The following is a 19288-nucleotide window of genomic DNA, read 5'->3' as shown; positions in this document are numbered from 1 at the left end:
CCTGAAGGATTGTTTTCTCAATTTTTATAACCAGTAGCAGTATAAAGAGTGTCAGTTTCTCTAAACCCTCAAAAACCCTGTTATTTCTTGGAAAGAATTTTTGCCAGATCCTAAGATGGGGAAAAATCTTACCTCATTATTGTAATTTGTAATTTGTTTCTTCGACTACTTGTAAGGGTGAACATTCACATTTCACATTTTTGTTAGTAAATCATGGTACTGTGATTTATATATATATAATTTTCTCCTATTTTGAGTGAGATATTAATGTTATGCCTACAAAGCTTGATATTGTTAGAAGCCTTTTATCCCAATATGTTGTCCTTTTTTAAATTTTGTTTTAGTGTCTTTGATTTATCCAGTTTGTAAATTTGTAGAGGTCATCCTTTCCATTGGAAAGGTTTATATTAAAAAGCCTTTCCTCATCTTGGAATTTTTTTAAAAATTTGTATTTTCTTCTAGTTTAATGTGAACTTATTTTTAATATTCAACTGTTTAGTTATCCTGGTATTTATTTTGGATCATGCTTCACTTTTTGAAGAAAAAGTTTCTGACTTCCGTCTTTAAAAATGGTGTATCTTATTTTACTAATCATAGCTTTCTTGTTCATGCAATTATATCTATATCTACTGAAACTTTTTTTCCTGCTCTAGGCTCATTTGACTACATTTTCACATCATTGGTATATTTTCCAAATTTGTTGATAGAGTTGAAATGTAGTAGATTAAGTATTAAAAAACAAAACTGAAAGTGATTCAGAAATCATTAAGACATCTTTCTGTTTCAGCTTGGTGTGTGCAGTGAGTTACACGACTCAGGGTGGAGAAAAAATGTATTTTAGAAAATTCTTCAAGTTTCAGGTATTAAATCTGATGGTGGTAAATTGTGTTTAGGTGCCTTCCCCCTGCCACCCTGCCCCCAGGAAATTACAGCTATTTATCTGCAGTAAAAACAGACTCCAAATAAAGCAAATACCCTAATATTTTTTAATTTGTCATGTTACTAGCAATCTAAAGTCAGACTAAAGTAAGTTAAATAAAAACAGAGAAATTATCATTGGCAGTATAATATTTTTATTCAAAAAAAAATTGTTTGGTTTTCATGCCTTGACAAAACATGCAAGAATCCAGAAGATGGATAAAATGACTGTAAAGTCCAGACAAAATAAGTGTAAATAATATCAGATTTATAAAGAAATATTTAAATGAAGGATTATTGATTTGGGTTAAGTGCACCAAGCTTCCTTCAGAGAAATCAGGAGTCACTGAAATTGCAGTTGGAAGTTTTTATTAATACAGAGTTTTCAAAGTCCATAATCAAAGAATAATTTAAAACCACTGTTTTAACACATCTATGTGTATGGATAGGGAAATGAGATGACCATATAGTGGATCAGGATATGACACTGTGTATATTTGTGTAGATCTAGATATGACACTATATATATTTTTCACTCCATACAGACGAGTGAAAGTGGAAGAAAAAGTACTATCAATAGGAAGAAAAAGATTGCTATTGCTTTGTTGTTATTGCTTTTGTTATCACTCATCTGTAAGATTTTGCATGCCTTTTAAAAGAAAATAAAAGGTTTGATTGCTTACTTTGATAAATATACTTTGTGAAATACATAGAGAAAAATACACAAGCATATATGTGTTCAGTTTAGCAAAATACTGTGAAGTGTAAATCCATATAACTCATATAATTGTCACCCAGTCAAGAAATTATGGTAGCTTTTTTTAAAATGCCTTTGGGGTTGTTTTTGTTTGTTTTTATTTTTACAAGAATATTGCATACCCATTTGAAAAGTCTATTATAATTAAAATTGGAAAATGCCTTTGACAAGCTTAAACCCAAGATTTAAAACAAATAAGCAAAATAAATGGCCAAATGATAATAATCTTCTTTGATTGGTATGCTTTATTCAACTAGGTTCTCAAACCATTGGATGTGAAAACCAAATTTTACAATGCAGAGGTAAGTGTTGAGCACTTAATGGGATTTCATGTTGAACATTAAGATCTTATCTGACTAAAATTCTCATGTATTATATTTCTTTTCATATCAGAGTAAATTGCTGATATGACTACAAATTACTTGTGAAAAATGAGCATAAAGTTAAATCACAAGTGATTAATTTCACTGCAGATCTCTTTTAATCTGCTGTTTTCAATTTACATGGAATCAATATGCCTTGCTTTTTATTCTCATTAACTTTGAGGCTTTCACCTCCTTTCATTAAATGATGACCCTATGCTTCCGTTGAATAGTTGTTGTTCCTGTCTAAAAACATTAGCAATCTGTTAAATATTTATAAATGTGGTTGTAATATTGTAAAAATTGAAGTAGATCTAAACCTGCAAGAAATATTTAATATTTATATAGAAAAATATTAAGTAGAACTCAATACATTAAATTCTTCGTCCTGAAAAGTCAGTGTGAGGTTGCTAAGTTTAGTGAATGATTTTAACTTCTCCATAGGAGAAACAAATTTGGCAAAAATATAGAAAGGAGTAACTTCTAGAATAGAAGATTGTCTTCTGTTCTAACAAAAGATATAGAATAGAATTTGTCATAAGGAAAGGGTTTTACTGCTTGAATTTCTTTTACAAAATTCTATTTTATCCTGGTACCTAGAATTCCAGAAAAAACAGATTTCCTAATGGGCCTCTTACCCCCGAAAAATCATGTTTCAGATCATAATGATAAACTCAGAGATATTCAAATACAGCATTTTGAAATGCAGATTATGTCTGTTACTCCAAAACCAGGTGATAAGAAATTTGTAGTCACATGTCAAATTTGACAATATTATTTTTACCATCAGCATCTCAGAGTTTTTATTCACTATGAAGTTTGTGCTACAACTGGGCATACTAAAACATCTAAGATAAGGAACCTAACCTTGAAGTAAAAACCTATCAGGAGAAAAGAAAAAAGTGCATAAAATAAAAAAGTTACTAGTATAGTATATAGTGAGACTAGAGAGACTGGTACAAAAAAATGTGCTACAGGAACTCTGGGAATGAGATTTTGGAGTAGTCTAAGAAAGCTTCATGGTAAAGAAAGAGAACTCCTCAGAGTCTAGAAGGAATAGGTGCTGGAAGTGTAGTGTCAGAGCAGTGAAGGCATTCCAAGCAGAGGTGCAAGGGGAACATCGAGTATGTAGTGAAGAGTATACATATCACTATTTGATGGGAGGACTCAGTCTCATCAAGGAGATTACTAGATATTTAAAGAGTTGATGTTTCTTTGTGGGGAGGGACAGGAGAATTGGGATAATACATATTTGTTCTACCTTTCTTTGTTATTAATAATATATGTACTTAAATAGTCTTAATTTATTATTTTGCTGGGAAAGATTTCATTCATAGTATGAGAGGAGACTGGTAGCTCTTCTATTAGAAAAAATAGTTTGGAAAATTAAAAACAAATATGTAGGTGAGTCTTTTTTTCCTGTAATTGACTCCTAGGAAAGCACATACTAAATTATTTAAGTTTTCTTTGTTGAAATATGATGGTACATGAGGGTACTTGTCAAGTAGTTTTATCACACCAATATTAAGGGTGAATTGCAGATTTTTTTAAATTGCTAATAATTCCATAAATAACATAAAAGTAACATACTCCCCAAGAAGAAAGGAAGAAGCCCACAATTTTACCACAGCAAAAAGTAATTGGTTCTTCATTAACCAGTTTTCTCTTTCAGTCTTTACTCATTTATATATAATATTCTGTTCTTATAAACATAGTAACAATTTTGCTTTTTCAATTAACATTAAATATAGACATAATCTTTAATGTAGACTTTGCCAACAAACTTCAGCTAAAAAATTTTCATAAAATTCTGAACTTTTGAAAGTGACGTTTCTTTAAAAATGAGGAGTGAGCAAATAGCATTCAGGACCTTTCTAACATATTTGGTGTCACCTGTTAGGCAAACTAATACTGTCCTCCTGTGGCATAAAGCTGATTCTGTTAACCCCAACTAGGAAATTTGGGAGTTAGTTAAGCACACTAGTTTCAATAGTTTATTACACTATTCCATAGACCTTACCTGACAACTATTGTTAGCCCCACATTTGTTGCAAACATGTTTTCTTATGCTGCATCTAAAAATACTGTGTGAATCACCAAAAGGAAAACAAGTTTAATAAAGCTTTGCTAGGAGAAAAAAAATGACATAAGAAGCTAGGCTTCAAACCTTTGGTCACCTGCTGAGCACAGTGTTCTGTGCCAGGTACTGAAGAGAAATAAATGTGAACTGAACATCTTCCCTATTCTCATAGCACTCAGATTTAGTGGAGGAGACATAACAGTGCTTCCCTGGTGGCTCAGACGGTAGAGTCTGCCTGCAGTGCGGGAGGCCCAGGTTCATCCCCTGGGTGGGGAAGATCCTCTGGAGAAGGAAATGGCAACCCATTCCAGTATTCTTGCCTGGAAAATCTCATGGACAGAGGAGCCTGGTGGGCTACAATCCATGGGATCACAAAGAGTCAGACATGACTGAAGTGACTTAGCGGTTGATATGACTTGATATCACAGTGTAAGCACTCCCACCCACCCTGATCATGAAGTGTACTTATACTCTGGGAACATAGGTGAAAAATGATTTCCAGCTTGATGTTTGATGAAAGAGCTGACGCCTGTGGGAAATAATCAGCTTTAGCTGCTGCTGCTGCTAAGTCGCTTCAGTCGTGTCCAACTCTGTGCGACCCCATAGACGGCAGCCCACCAGGCTCACCCATCCCTGGGACTCTCCAGGCAAGAACACTGGAGTGGGTTGCCATTTCCTTCTCCAATGCAGGAAAGTGAAAAGTGAGAGTGAAGTCGCTCAGTCGTGTCTGACTTTTAGCAACCCCATGGACTGCAGCCTACCAGGCTCCTCCGCCCATGGGGTTTTCCAGGCAAGAGTACTGGAGTAGGATGCCATCGCCTTCTCCAACTTTAGCTATATATATATATATATATATATATATATATATGTATATGAAAAGAAGACAAACTATGAAATCTGTTAACTCTCAATTGTTTGAAGTGGTCTAGTTTAGCATTCCCTGAACTGTAAGATCCCATTATTAGATAAATTTAGAAGAAGCTATACAGTATCTGTCCTGAATGTGGCAGATATTTGTATACCCATACTAAGTAATCTATGAAGAATTACAAAGTGGTAAGAATTTAAAGAATTAGAAAGGCATGGGATATGCCTCTCCTCCTGAAAATATGCCCTTGAATATTTGCTCCTGTTTAAGTATTCACCTGCAGTCTTCTCTATTCATTTAGCCTTAGCAGTTTCACCTTTTTAGAAAAATGATTTGTCATATTTCTTTGTGTTACTTTCTGTTTATGTCCTTGTTTTACTAATGCTGTCTTGTTTAGTAAATTTAAAAAATGCAGAAATGCATTTTATTTTAAAGTTATTCTTTTCCTTTAACATTTAATCTGATTTTTCTAATTTTTCTTTTTATTTTTCCATTAGAGTGACCTCAGTTCTGTGGTAATTTGATTTTTTATTATAAATTTATATGCTTTTCTTACTTACCACTTTTTGACTTTGCCTAATTAATCTCTCCATACAAAACATAGTGGAAAAACAAAGTTAGTTGTGAATATACTTACGTGACTTTGAAAAAATGTATATAATTTGTACTTTTTATATTATATTGATTGTCTTATTATATGAGAAAATATACATCAAAGATTAAATTGTCATATTGAAACAATTCTTATTTTAGTGTGTTTTCTGTAGATATTTTTTAAAAGAGGCCTTGTTAGCCTTGTTTAAATAGCCTTCAAATTTTCAACATCTTAACATAAAATAGTCTGTGATCCTTCACATCTTTGAATGAACTGTGTAGTTGAAATTCATCTTCAAATGCACAGTGGTTTTAGTCTTAATTCTGGGTTAGGTAAAGATGGCCCTTTAACAGTAAACTGAATAAAATTAAATTTTCCCAAGTTGGTTAAAATCATATTTTCAAATTTCTATTTAAGCAACATTTGCTTATAACATATTATATACACAATAAAAACAACTGCCTTAGCACTGATTTCTTAATTTTTTAAATGTCAAGTAACTTTATACTAACTGTTCAAACTAACTTAATTTTCCATTATGCTGCTTGTTTTTCCTTTCATTTTATCTAAGCTCTTCTAAACTTATGCAGAAATTGAATTTTTAAATTTGAAATGTGGGTCTATGGTTATTTTTTTTTTTAAGCAATGGATTGATGGGATATATTTACTTTTTGTTTTTTTGAGAAAAAATAACAAAAGGCCTTTGAATGTGTACCTTTTAAACTGATAAATCATTGTATTTCTATTTTATTAGGGCACATGTACCTAGGACAAAAGAATCTGTTTTGTTTTAGATAATAATACATTACATTATAAATTCATCGTTATGATTTTGCAAATAATTTCCATTTTTTGGATTTAGTGTTAAAAAAGCTAAATGCCAACATTTTTTGGTCATAGTTTAGTTTGTTTTATTTCTGTATATATATATTACTATGAAACTTTTGAATAAAGTAATTCTAAAATATCCTTAGTATACCATTTTATATATAAGTTTGTATCAAAAAAGAGGCAAGTTGTCTGTTATCCTGCAATTATATACCCCCCAAAATAACAAAATAGTATAAAAGGAATAATGTTTAGCATAATTAGGGAATTTTAAAAATTATGTAAAAATACATATGTAAATTACCCCATGACTGAAATACTGCTGTATCTGTCAATAAGACTACAAAGTACCTTTTCTTTGATTTAAAAACTCAAAGATTTCAAGTATAACTCACTTTTTTTTCCCCTAAATATACACTTAACAATAAACTGGGAAATCACTAATGAACACTAAAATAATTGCTTTATAAAGTTAAATCTTATAAGATTATAAAACAGATTGTTCACTATACTATCTAATTTGAAATAATAATGAAAATTAAGTTAAAAATTATGCTGAATAGTAGAACAAAGACCTAATTATCTTAACACATTTCTGAAATGCTAAGTGCACAAGGGTATTCATTATCCTAGATTGCATTTTCACATTTTAATAACTTACCAGAAAATTTAAGATATATGTGAATGAAATTCCAGTTAAACATTTTTGGATGTCAGGACAAAAATATTATAGTTATCCCCCATCCATTGTTTGATAACTTATCAGTTGACTAACACTTGACTTTGCCCCTGTTAATTATGTTAGGATAAAGATTTCTTTTCTTGCATTAATTATGATAACTTTGATTTGCAGGCATGAACTAATCACATTTATGGTTAATGTTTTTTCTTCAAATAAATCAGATATTGTTGTTGAGGTAAATACTTTAAACACCATCATACTTTGGTGGATTTTTTTTTTTCAGACTGATGAAGTATTTCTTGAAGCCCAGATTCAGAATATTACAACCTCACCCATGTTTATGGAGAAAGTTTCATTGGAGCCATCTATAATGTACAATGTAGCAGAATTAAATTCAGTCAACCAAGCTGGAGAATGGTAAATATGAATTGTGAACTGTTTGTTTTTATTTAAAAAACATGAACTTTTGTATCATTGTTTCTCTTGGGTGATTTATGATTTTTTTAATTAATAGACTCTACTTTATTAGAGAATTTTTAAATTTACAAAAAATTTATCAGAAAGAGCAGCATTCTCATGTGCCCTCCCCACTTACAAGGTCCCATATTGTTTACATTTTAACTTGGTGCATTTTTTACAATCAGTGAAGCAATATTGATACTTATTATTAACTAAAATCCAGTTTACATTCGTGTTCACTTTTTGTGTTGTGCATTCTATGAGTTTTGACAAATGTAATGACATAGCCATCATGACTTTACCTTCTAAAATAATTTCACTGCCCTTAAAGTCTCTAAGGGTCCATCAAGCTCTCCCTTCACATCAAAATAAGATCTTCACCATTTGTACCTGGAGCACTTATTCTTTGAATTTTCATAGTAACTCAGTGAGATAAATATGGACCATTTCATCCTTATCCTGCAAAGGATAAAATTGAGGCATGGGAAGGAATGATGGAGAAGTTAGAGTGAGCAGTAAGTTTCAAGATGATGTATTCCCTCAACATCAAAAGGAGCAAGCATAGGAATAGATGATTTAATTTTTTTTACAAAAATGAAATACACATCTATGAGTAATTTGTAAAAAGAAGAATAAATGTAAGATCAACATTAATATATATAAGAAGGTAATAGCTAGAGAAATATCTGATTTTATTAACCAAGAATGGAAATTTTACTTTTATTATGTTAGAATACAGTAAAGTTTGTAGCCTCTCATACCCCCACAGAGGAAAACGATATTTTTCCCCTCTTTGCCTGATCCTTTTATTCATTTTGAAAATGATTCCTTAGTTTAGAATGGTATGTTTCTTTATTTTCATTTATAATTTTAGAGAAAAGGGACAGGATACTTAAGGTTCTGATTTCTATTGCATTTTTTCAGCTAATTGATATACATCCAATACTTTAGATAATAGATTGCATTCTATTATAAAGAATCTGAAGATTTTCCTAATCAGCTGAAAAAAATTAAAGAAAAATAAGTCTTCTCAGTTCAAGTTCTTTTCATTTGTATTGAAACCACTGACCTGTTGTATTCTAGATGTTTGGATGGTAGATCATTCAGGTCCTATCCAAAGGAACAATCACAGCTATGGTTTTTCTTTTAAAAGAGTGTAGAGAATTTTTTCCATCTCTGTCTTCACCCCTCAGTGTAACTACATTTGGGTCAAGAGCATATTTGCAGCCGATGGATACACGCCAGTACTTATACTGCCTAAAGCCCAAGAAGGAGTTTGCAGAAAAAGCAGGCATCATTAAGGGAGTAACGGTAATTGGAAAATTGGATATAGTATGGAAAACAAATCTAGGTGAAAGGGGAAGGTTACAGACCAGCCAACTTCAAAGAATGGTGAGTCTAGAAAAAACATTGATGGGGGTTTTGGTATGTTGGGGATTCAGATAGTTAGAACAAGTTAAATTTCCCTAGGTCTGTCAGTAAAAATCAGAGCACTATAAAAGGCATTAATATTACCAGAGAATAAAAAACAAATAATTTCACTGATACCTAATAATACCTAATACCTAATAATTTCACTGATACCTTTTTTACTTACCAAACAAATTAAAATAACTATATCAGTTGTTTCCTCCTATGGTAATTCATGCTCATTGTTATCTGCCTTCCACTGTATTAGAGTTATCTTCTTCTTTTTGCAATTTTTGGAACTCTTGGATTTATACTGTATTTACCTACTTAGTTCATTCTTTTTTTTTAAGATGTTTAAAATGTCAGTCATTTGAAACTCATGTGAGTCCCACTCAAATTATCTTGTAAACACTGGTTGGATATTTTATCTAATTTCTACTCTGAGAGTATGGATAGCGACCAGCCTTCTTTTTTTTGTCCTAGTGAAAATATGCTACAGGGTCCTCTATTTATACTGAATATTACCTGCTGAGATACGTTCTAAAATTTACTGTTTGAGGTAAAAATTGGAGAGAGAGAGAGACATTACCACTGGGCCTAGTTTAAAACATAGCCGTTAGCTATCACCCTGTCATGGCATTTTGATTCTACTGTCTGTCCACATCAGTGTATCTTGTGAAATAGACAGGATTTGCTTCCTCAGTGTCTTCCAGTTATTTCAGTGTCTTCCTCTACCTGTTTAGGCAATAACCTTACCTTTGCAGAGTTATGTTTCTATAAGCTACAGTAAGTGTCTTTGGAAGCTTCCCCTTAAGATCAAACCCCCTGAAATTGCTTTACTATTTGCCTATGAGACTCATTTCAGCTTTACTAGACATGGAGTAATTATAACAAAAACACTCAGGGTCTCTAGTACTATTTTACAAATAGGAGCAGCAAAAGAAGTTAGAATGGATAACAGTAGGACTGTGGTACTCTTTTAAAATGGCAAGGTTTTTATAATAAATGTATATTAACTGTATTTCTTTTTCTTATAGGCTCCAGGTTATGGAGATGTTAGGTTGTCTTTGGAGGCAATCCCAGATACTGTAAACCTTGAAGAACCTTTTCATATTACTTGTAAAATAACGAACTGCAGGTAATGCCAATATTTGTTGATGGATATCCTTTCTTTTTTACCTGAGAGAGACTTCTTAAAGCTTTTAAATATGCTATCTTCTTGTAAGTTTCCTCTTGCCATATAGTCTTCTCTGATGTTGCCATTGAATACTTCATCTAGTAGCTAATATGACATATTTTAGAGGTCCTACTCTATTAGGCACTTATTAATATTTTATTTCTGTATTTCTGTACCTGTGAGATAGGTATTAATTATTCACATTCTTTGCAAGAGCAAGGTAACTCAGAGCTTGTGGCTTATTCAGTCTCAGAGAGCTAGAAAAGATGGGATCAGAGTTTGAAACCAGTGTATTTGACTTCAAGGTCCGTGTTCATTTCATTGTTTACACTCCTTTCACACTTCAGAGTACTAAACATGAACTAGTAGGTTCTTATGGAATAATACATTATAGATTTACTGTAATAAGATAGATTTTCCTGGGCCATATTTATACCTAAGCTGTATCTTTAGTATTAAGAAACTAAAAAGTAGTTATGAATTTAATATAAGGGATAGCCATAGACTGGAAAACAGGACTTTCATAATAGAGTATAATCTAGCTATTGAGAAGCAAAGAGCATAGAGTTTTGAGGCCAGAAAAACCTAGGATTAAATCCCAGTCCTATCACTCTGCTGCTCCTTGGAGTACTGTTTGGTGCTAAGTCGTTTCAGTTGTGTCTGACTCTTGCAGCCCTGTGGACCTTAGCCCGCCAGGCTCTTCTGTCCATGGGCTTCTCCAGGCAAGAATACTGGAGTGGGTTGCCATTGGGGCATTTTGATAATATCACAGTAATGAATCCAAATCATCATAGTCTGCATGTATAATCCTTTTTAATTCTATATCCCTTACACCTTTATGGTATTAGGAAGATAAGCATTTATCCTTCAAAATTACAAAATACCTATTTACCCTGTGACACTTCCTAGACCTTCTCACACATAATCATAGCAAATTGTAATATAGTTTTTTTGTGATACTGATATATTCCTATAATTAATCACTAGTCTCTTCTGTATTGGATTGCAAATACTTTAAAAGAGATCATGTCTTACCAGCATCATAAGTGCAGTGCCTGCCATATCATAAGAGCTCAGTAAAAAACACAGGATAAAGACTTTGTGCTACATATACCCTTTATGGGTCTGCTTTTGGATTATTTGTTTTGTGTTTTTTGAGTTATAAAAAATTAGTTATTCACCAAATAACAAACTGCTGTAATAAATAAAGAAATAACAGTTTGAGTATTCACTTTACCTTTTGGTAATTCAAATAAGTTTTCTAAAAAGCACTTCTAAAAAGCACTTATTTCTTAGATCTTCAGTTTCTTCATCTATAAAAATGGGATTACTACCAACCCACAACACACACAGACACAGACCTGGAATCTGCTCTTACTGAATTTTTGTGAAATGTAATGAGGAAGTTCATGCATTGCACCTAAACTGGTCTGTGGCACACAGTGAACGTTTCAAATTTTAGAGGGGAGACAGAGACATATAAAAGCTAAATATCATTAAATCAATACATCTAAAATTCAAGTTTAAATTTAAATTTTAAATGAGTATTTTAAAATGTGGAGCCAACTAAGGAGAGAAAAAGAGCTTAAAGAGTTGAAAGTAAGTCAAGCGTGGTGGTAGAGTAGCAGACCATTTTTCATTATGAAACTTTCGGTTTTGTTTTTGTTTTAAAAACAATGCACATACTTTCACTAAAAGTGTTTTATTAAGTTAATAAGTTTAATTGAACTGGTGTTATCAATTATAAGGAGAAGTAAGTAGTCTTTTTCATGTCAAGTGAATACCTGAATAGTTTTACTTGTAAATCTTGCCAGTCATTTGCTATGTTATCTGCGTGGTAAGGGCTTCCCAGGTGACTCCGTGGGTAAAGAATCTGCCTGCAGTGCAGGAGACATGGATTTGATCCCTATGTCGGGAAGATCTCCTGGAGGAGGGCACAGCAACCCACTCCAGTATTTTTGCCTGGAGAATCCCATGGACAGAGAAGCTTGGCAGGCTACAGTCTATAGGGTCACAGAGAGTCGGACGCAGCTGAAGCGACTGAGCACACACCGCGTAAAGGAACATAGATTAAATAGAAAAAGCACTGGACCAGCCTCAGGTTTTCATTCTCTTTCCCACAGAGTATCTAACAGAAATAGGAAGGCTACATAGCAACAAGATTAGACACAGATGTCTGGAAGTCTCCCAGAGAAATGGCAAAAGTCTTTTTAACAGATCAGCATCAGAGAGCCAGTGTTCAATAACAGAACCAGAAGGCCTACATCCAGATAGGCAGATTAGTCTAAGTGCCACTGTAAACTCCAGAGCAAAACCGTGTCCTTTCATTTTCCTGATTCTGTCTTAAGTGAAATAAAACGATATGATAGATTTTCATTTGTTCCTGGTTTGCAGCTGGATACCATGAAAAGAAATAGTGATTTAGAAACATTGCAGTATCCCTTTGTGAAAAGAACAAGATTTATTCCTGTTTTTCTGATTCCTCCAGCAGTGAAAGAACGATGGATCTTGTTTTCAAAGTGTGATTTAGAAATATTGCAGTATCTCTTTGTGAAAGGAACAAGATTTATTCCTATTTTTCTGATTCCTCCAGCAGTGAAAGAACGATGGATCTTGTTTTGGAAATGTGCAATACCAATTCTATCCACTGGTGTGGCATTTCAGGAAGACAACTTGGAAAGCTCCATCCAAGTTCCTCTCTCTGCCTTGCCCTCACACTACTGTCTTCAGTGCAAGGACTGCAAGTATGCTATCTTTTCAGTAATTTCAGTATTTAGAGGCTATTAACCCATAGTCATTTATTATATCCATTCTTTCTCTGGTCATTACCAATGAATGAAAACTTGGGTCTGTGTTTTTCTCTCAATAGAGCGTCTCCGGCTTAAGACTAACAGACACATTCTTAAAGAGAACATATGAATACGATGACATCGCACAAGTCTGTGTGGTATCTTCGGCCATTAAAGTGGAAAGCTGAAGAAAATGTCCAATGTTACACTTTTCACTGAGTTGCCCAGAATTTTCTGTATTTTTGTCACCTTTGTAAAATGATCAACAGTAAAAATAAGTATGTTATTTCAATTTCTTCCCTATAAAAGTTAAAATATTAAATATTTGTTTTGAAAAGAACCATCTACTGATTTTATCTTGTAAGTTATATTCCAAATGAACATTTGTGTATTTTCTGCACATGTGATTTTGTTTCACTTTAAATGACGATTGGACTTTGTTCTCCAAAAGCTGTATTTGAGGCCATGTGTCCCTAGCAGGTATCTTGAACAACGGTCAGTAAACTTTTAATGCAAAGGGCCAGATACTGCATATGTTAGACCTTGCAGGCCACAAGGTTTCTGCTGAAATTACTCTGCGGTTGTAATACAAAAGCAGCCAGTAGGCTCTAGTGACTTAGACAGTAAAGAATCCACCTGCAGTGGAGGCGACCCAGGTTCAGTCCCTGGGTCAAGAAGATCCCCTGGAGAAGGAAATGGCTACCCACTCCCATATTCTTTCCTGGAGAATTCAATGGACAGAGGGGCCTGGCAGGCTACAGTCCATGAGGTTGCAAAGGGTCGGAAACAACCGAGCGACTTTCACTTTAGGCAAAAATTGTCCCACAGCATTTACAAAAACAAGCAGCTGGCCAGACCTGACCTGCAGGCCATAGCTTGCTGACCTCGATCTCGAAGATACAGTCGTTTCTTAAAACTTTAGAATTCTCATCATCCTTTATTTAGGAGTATTTTCGTTAACACCAGCTGTTTCCTCAGTCAACAAAAAAAGTTTAAAACAACTGTGGTGGTCCTCACATAATCTTGTATTTGCTAACACGGTATGAATTTTTCTAGTTGTTTTCAAAATTATCATATGGACATCTGTATTTTTGTGTGCATACAAACACAAACGTCTAACTTTCAGTTACTAAACGCAGATAAGAATTGGTTTTATTTCTTAAACTGTCAATTACTCAGATAACTCTAAGCTAAGAAGCCTCATCATTTTCTAAGACTGAACTGAACTGAACTGAAGCCAAGAAAGGCCTGTTTTATTCCCATTGAAAAATACTTCTTTTAAAGGCATACTTAAAGGATTTCCAGCTTCTGATACTTGATTTTGAACTCTACATCATGTATTATTATTACAAAACTGTTCCTGCATGTAATCACATTAATTTACTTATGTCATATACAAAACAGTGAGGAAATTAAGACTATGAACAACTTTTTGATATGGATGTAATAAAAGTTTCAGTACTTTGAAACAAAACAAAAACTAATGCTGTTAAATAAAAACTTAAGTTGAAATTCAAGCATGTGTATATAACTGCTTAAATGTAAATGCATTAAGTCAAATACAAAAATCAGTTCTTCTTAAATGCATAATTATTTATTGCCATGACAAACTGTTTGGTCCAAAATGAAAGCTGTATTCAGAATGAGATTTGCCCTTAAATTGAAGAGGTAATTAATGAAACATCCGTGCAAAATAAAGTGCAAGCAGTGTAAAATTATCTTGGTCCAAAGACAGTCTTTTCTCCAAAATGAGTACAATTGATTAAATGATGAAATAAGACTTTATAGCCCCTGCACTGGATACTTCAGTAGCTTTCAAGGTGTCTTCTCATGACTGAACCTTCTGTTTGACTCCATTCAAATTTTAAAAGTAACATGATGGTCACTTGGGATTCTGCTATACAATTTGACTTAGTTACAAAGACTCCCTTTTTTATAAGCCACAACCTAGACACATATTGTTCCTTCTTAAGGAAAGGTTACATAGTGTCATCTTAGAAAGGATCTGTTTAAACCATATTATAAAAATTAGATAACCAATTTGGTACATTAAGTAGAAATGTCATTTGCATACAAAGGACATTGTAAATTTTACATTTACAATGGAAAAGACCCTGATGCTGGGAAAGATTGAAGGCAAAAGGCGAAAGGGGCAGCAAAGGATGAGATGGCATCACCAACTCAATGGACATGAAGTTGAGCAAACTCCAGGAGACAGTGAAGGACAGAGGAATCTGGCGTGTTGAAGTCCATGGGTTCACAAAGAGACACAGCGACTGAACAACAATAAAAAATTTTACATAGCATCATAACAATTACAGCTATTATAATGAAAAATGGTTAATGGAAACCAGTCATTCCTAAGTAGAATGTATATAAAGATTTACTTTAACAGCTTCTTGTTTCAGACAAGCACAAGAACATTTGGGGCATTCTTTATAATTTTAAGAGTAGCTAACACAATACAGCTACACAAAACCTTCTTGAAATAGCGTGCAATGGAGTAATTTCAAAGTGATGCAAGTACTTAAAAAGCAAAAGTGGCTTGAACAGAATGGAAATCCAGGTAAGTGGATAGATTATCTAGATGTGTTATGGGAGATACATTAGAAAAGAAACTAGAAAAATGAAATGGAAGAAATACACCAATTCACATTACTTCATATAGAAAGAATGGCTACTTTAACTACAGATATTAGTAAAGACATTGTTTTAAAGTATTTTTGCTTATAATGTCTTTGATTTTGGTATCAAAGTTGGCAAAATAAAATGAAGTTGGGATGTGTTTCCTCTTCTGCTGGAAGAAATTGTATAGATTCAATATTAAGTGTTTGGCAGAATTCACCACTGAAATTGGGCCTGTGGTTTTCTTTTCTGGAGGTACCTTATTTCTTCAGTGAGTTATGGTAGTTTGTATCTTATAAAGAATTTATCTGTTTCATGGATATGGACCTACAGTTGATCATAGTATTTTCTAGTTCTCTTTTTAATGTCTGCATGGTCTGCAGTGATATCCCTTCTTTCATTTCTGATACTGTTGATTCATATTCTCTTTATTTTCCTACTCAGAGGCTTACCAGTTTTACCAATTTGAAAGCATCTGTAATGCATTCAAGATAATTATGCTAGGAACCTTTTCTTATGCAACACCAGCAAGAATTGACTTTTTTTTTTTTTTTTTGCCCACACCGTAGGCTGGCAGAATCTTTGGAAGTATGGCATCTTAACCACATCACCACCCAAGTTGATTTAAGTGCAATATAGGAGACAATTCACAAGGCTTATCTTAGACTTATGTCCTACTTTTCTCTGGAAAAGAACTGTAGGTTCATGTAGCTCTTCCTTGTATCCTGAGCCCAGGCATTTTAGATATTTGCTGACCTAAAAGAGGAGAAATCTCTAACCTAGTGTTTAAATTAGAGCCCTTGGGATCTACATCAGAACCACTTGTTGTGCTGTGTGGAATGGTGATTCCCAGACCTTAATCCAGAACCTGATAAAGTTGAAAAGTATGCCCCTGAATCTGGATTTTGAACGAATTCCAAGGTGATTATTAATGAAATTATCGAACTGTTCTAATCCAACAAAGGGAAAGAAGGGAAAGTTGGTTTTTAAATTTTAAGATATCAAATAATTAGCCTTTTGAGATAAAGTTATAGTAAATAACAATTAAATCAGTCAGCAGTAGTACTGATTTAATTTTGTATTACTGTTTCAGTTTTCTTTCACAACACTTGTGAAATTCATTATGTGTCTACCAGCTTTACCAATTTTATAATAAACAAACCAAAGAAATTCCAGCTGGAATTAGAACAATCTCATCCATCACTCTAGTTAAAGCCATTCCAACACTTAATACCACTTCTCTTCACTAACTAATATGTATTCTAACTTCAATACAATATTTCAAGTCCCCTGTTACATTTAAGCTGCATCAAATTAAGAAGCATAAAAGTGACATGCCAAGCCAAATTATAGCAGAGGATGAACATGAACAAGAAGTGTTAATGACAGATACTTTTTGTAACCCATCAAATAATTACAAGTTCAAAAAATCAGTGTCTGCAGGCACATAATTAAATGCCACTTAGGAAATCCTTAAGGGCCAAGCTATTGGTTTATTTAAATGTAGATATATTTGAAAGTTTCCATGGTAAGGTCACTAGAGAAATTGTGCTAGTGAAATTGAATAGTTATACAACTCACCTAACCAATATTATTAAGGATTTCTAAATGTATTTTCTTATGTACTTAGCATAAGTGGCCATGCTAATGTTATCTATACCAAACTGTGGGCAAGATTAGTTAAGACCTATGCAAAAAACCTGAGCACCCTACATTCACTTTCTATACATTCACAGCATCTATTTTTTCTTTTCTAAACAACACCGAATACTGCTTTCCACCAGCTCTTAAGATTTCTGTCACCCAACAAAATAAGCAGCATTAAAGACAGTACTGGCCCCTGTCATATCTTCACTACTGATAGCACTATCAAAGCTAAACCCAGTAACGAATTTCTTCTCTCCAAAGATGCTACTCAGTGGCAAGTATATTTCTCCTAATTCAGCATGAGAATCCTTTCCTCTTGGTTATCTCCCCTTTCAAAAAAGTTTGCTTATGGGAATTTGGTGCTAGAGAACTCAACCAGTAAACAGTCCTACTGTTCAATAAATATACTCTGCTATTAAGTCTAGTATACAAATACAATGAAGATTTGAAAATGGAACCATGTCCAGTTAAGTGCTATACTGGCACTTAACAAGGCTACTGATCACCTGCTTACAAAGGAATCATGTTATGGTCAAGTCAACATAACATAATCATGTTATGTTATCTGTTTGTGATAAACCTATTGTCTAGACAGATTTATATTTTAGATTTGTTTTTGTTTTGGTCACTATCTACAGCAGACACTTGAGAGCCATCACCAACTGCATTCTGGGTGAGGGGCCCCAGTCAAGTCAGGAATGTTCTTCAGCACTGCTGCTGAATGACCTGCTCCGGATGTGATTTCTAAGTTGCTCTATGAGTTCAGGATTCTGCTGCTGTATCTGCTGAGCAAACTGCTGTCCCCTGTAGTAAAGAGGCAAAGTAGTATGAATTAGGGAACTTCCAACCACACAATACCAACACAAAAAGAACTGCAAACGATGTGGATACTACCCAAAGGGAACTTTTTCTATAAAAACAACTTTTAGATTCGACCCATCTGCAAGTGTACCAGCACCTCCACATACCATTTATACAGTGCAGCGTTCTTTATGAGAAATCGAACACCCAAGCTAACAAGTGAGTTCCTGAATTGAGTGAAATCCACCCCTCCCCCACCCAGTGCTTAACCACAGATAAGCAAAGGGCTAAAAAGAATATGCTTTTTATTATACGTGTAAAAATATAATGCAAGGTATTTGTTCTTGTGATCAAGTCAGTCTCTCATATGGCAGGTGTCACACCTATTTGGGAATGCTTATGAAGTCACCTAACAGAACTGAGTTTTTGAAAGATTTGATCCAAACTACTGAGTGTGTACCTCCCAATTGCAAGTGTTAGGTATCACTAAAATCATGCCACTTAAATATTCCTCTAAAAATGCCATATTGCAAGTGGGTTTATACAGTTGTGATCACAAACAAAAAATTATATTTGTCACTTCATATAACATTTCCAGTAACAGCATCACACAGATTCAAAAAGCACAGCAGCCTAAGCAACTTGGATGGAGGTAGAGGTAATGTGTTCAAGTAAAAAGAAGATAAAATGAGTTCCTTTAGCAATGACATGCACTGCAGAAGTTTGAATTAAAGTATCCTAAATCCTATGCAATATATGATTTTTAAATACATATGTGTACATAAAACTCATTAAGTAGATATTCGTCATCTGATTTGCTAAAAACGTTTTTCTTGGATCCAATTTTCTGGACTCCTGCCTTTCAGGCAGAAAATTTAAATTTATGAACCACTTTTAAATTTAATAACTAATGAGGTCAATGATAACAGTAAAAGATAAAAATTTAAAAAGAAAGCCTTGGTCCCCTTACCTTAGAGACAAATGGTAAAACATAAAGTACTCAAACTGTAAACATAAAATACCTTTTTTGTTTTTTTAACTATTTCTATTTTAAATAAAACTTACGCTTGAATGAGGCTAGACAGGTCAGTTAGGCCCCCAACACCAGCAGCAGGCCCCCCAATAGCATTTGTCATCATTCCTGACATTCTAGAGTAAGCAAGAGATAAATCAAATTGGCATATATTCTTTTTTTTTAATATTTTTAATTGGTGGATAATTGCTTTACAATGTTGTGTTGGCTTCTGCCATACATCAACATGAAACCAGCCATGGGTATACGTATGTCCC

The 19288-nt window shown here is 33.6% G+C and overlaps 2 protein-coding genes across 3 annotated transcripts in view; one reads left to right on the top strand and one right to left on the bottom strand.

The window, feature by feature from the left end:
• The window catches only part of TRAPPC13 (trafficking protein particle complex subunit 13), a 33975-nt gene extending 20756 nt beyond the window's left edge, over positions 1–13219 (top strand). The window contains exons 6-13 of one of the 2 annotated variants that reach the window (XM_052659029.1): positions 788–860; positions 1933–1977; positions 5483–5500; positions 7374–7507; positions 8743–8941; positions 9997–10097; positions 12733–12880; positions 13006–13219. In XM_052659029.1, the coding sequence (XP_052514989.1) occupies positions 788–860; positions 1933–1977; positions 5483–5500; positions 7374–7507; positions 8743–8941; positions 9997–10097; positions 12733–12880; positions 13006–13113 (826 nt within the window). In that variant the 3' untranslated portion in view covers positions 13114–13219. Of the gene's footprint in view, positions 1–787; positions 861–1932; positions 1978–5482; positions 5501–7373; positions 7508–8742; positions 8942–9996; positions 10098–12729; positions 12881–13005 lie in introns of both variants that reach the window. The other variant, XM_052659027.1, reaches the window with a different exon arrangement.
• Positions 13220–17889: 4670 nt separating this feature from the next.
• Positions 17890–19288, bottom strand: part of SGTB (small glutamine rich tetratricopeptide repeat co-chaperone beta) — a 44668-nt gene continuing 43269 nt past the window's right edge. Inside the window, exons 9-10 of the mRNA XM_052659200.1 lie at positions 19064–19147; positions 17890–18001 (exon numbers count right to left, since the gene is read on the bottom strand). Of these exons, the coding sequence (XP_052515160.1) occupies positions 17890–18001; positions 19064–19147 (196 nt within the window). The remainder of the gene's footprint in view (positions 18002–19063; positions 19148–19288) is intronic.

This window comes from Budorcas taxicolor, chromosome 20, assembly GCF_023091745.1.
Source record: "Budorcas taxicolor isolate Tak-1 chromosome 20, Takin1.1, whole genome shotgun sequence".
Taxonomy (NCBI): domain Eukaryota; kingdom Metazoa; phylum Chordata; class Mammalia; order Artiodactyla; family Bovidae; genus Budorcas; species Budorcas taxicolor.
This window is presented reverse-complemented; position numbering and strand designations above follow the sequence as displayed.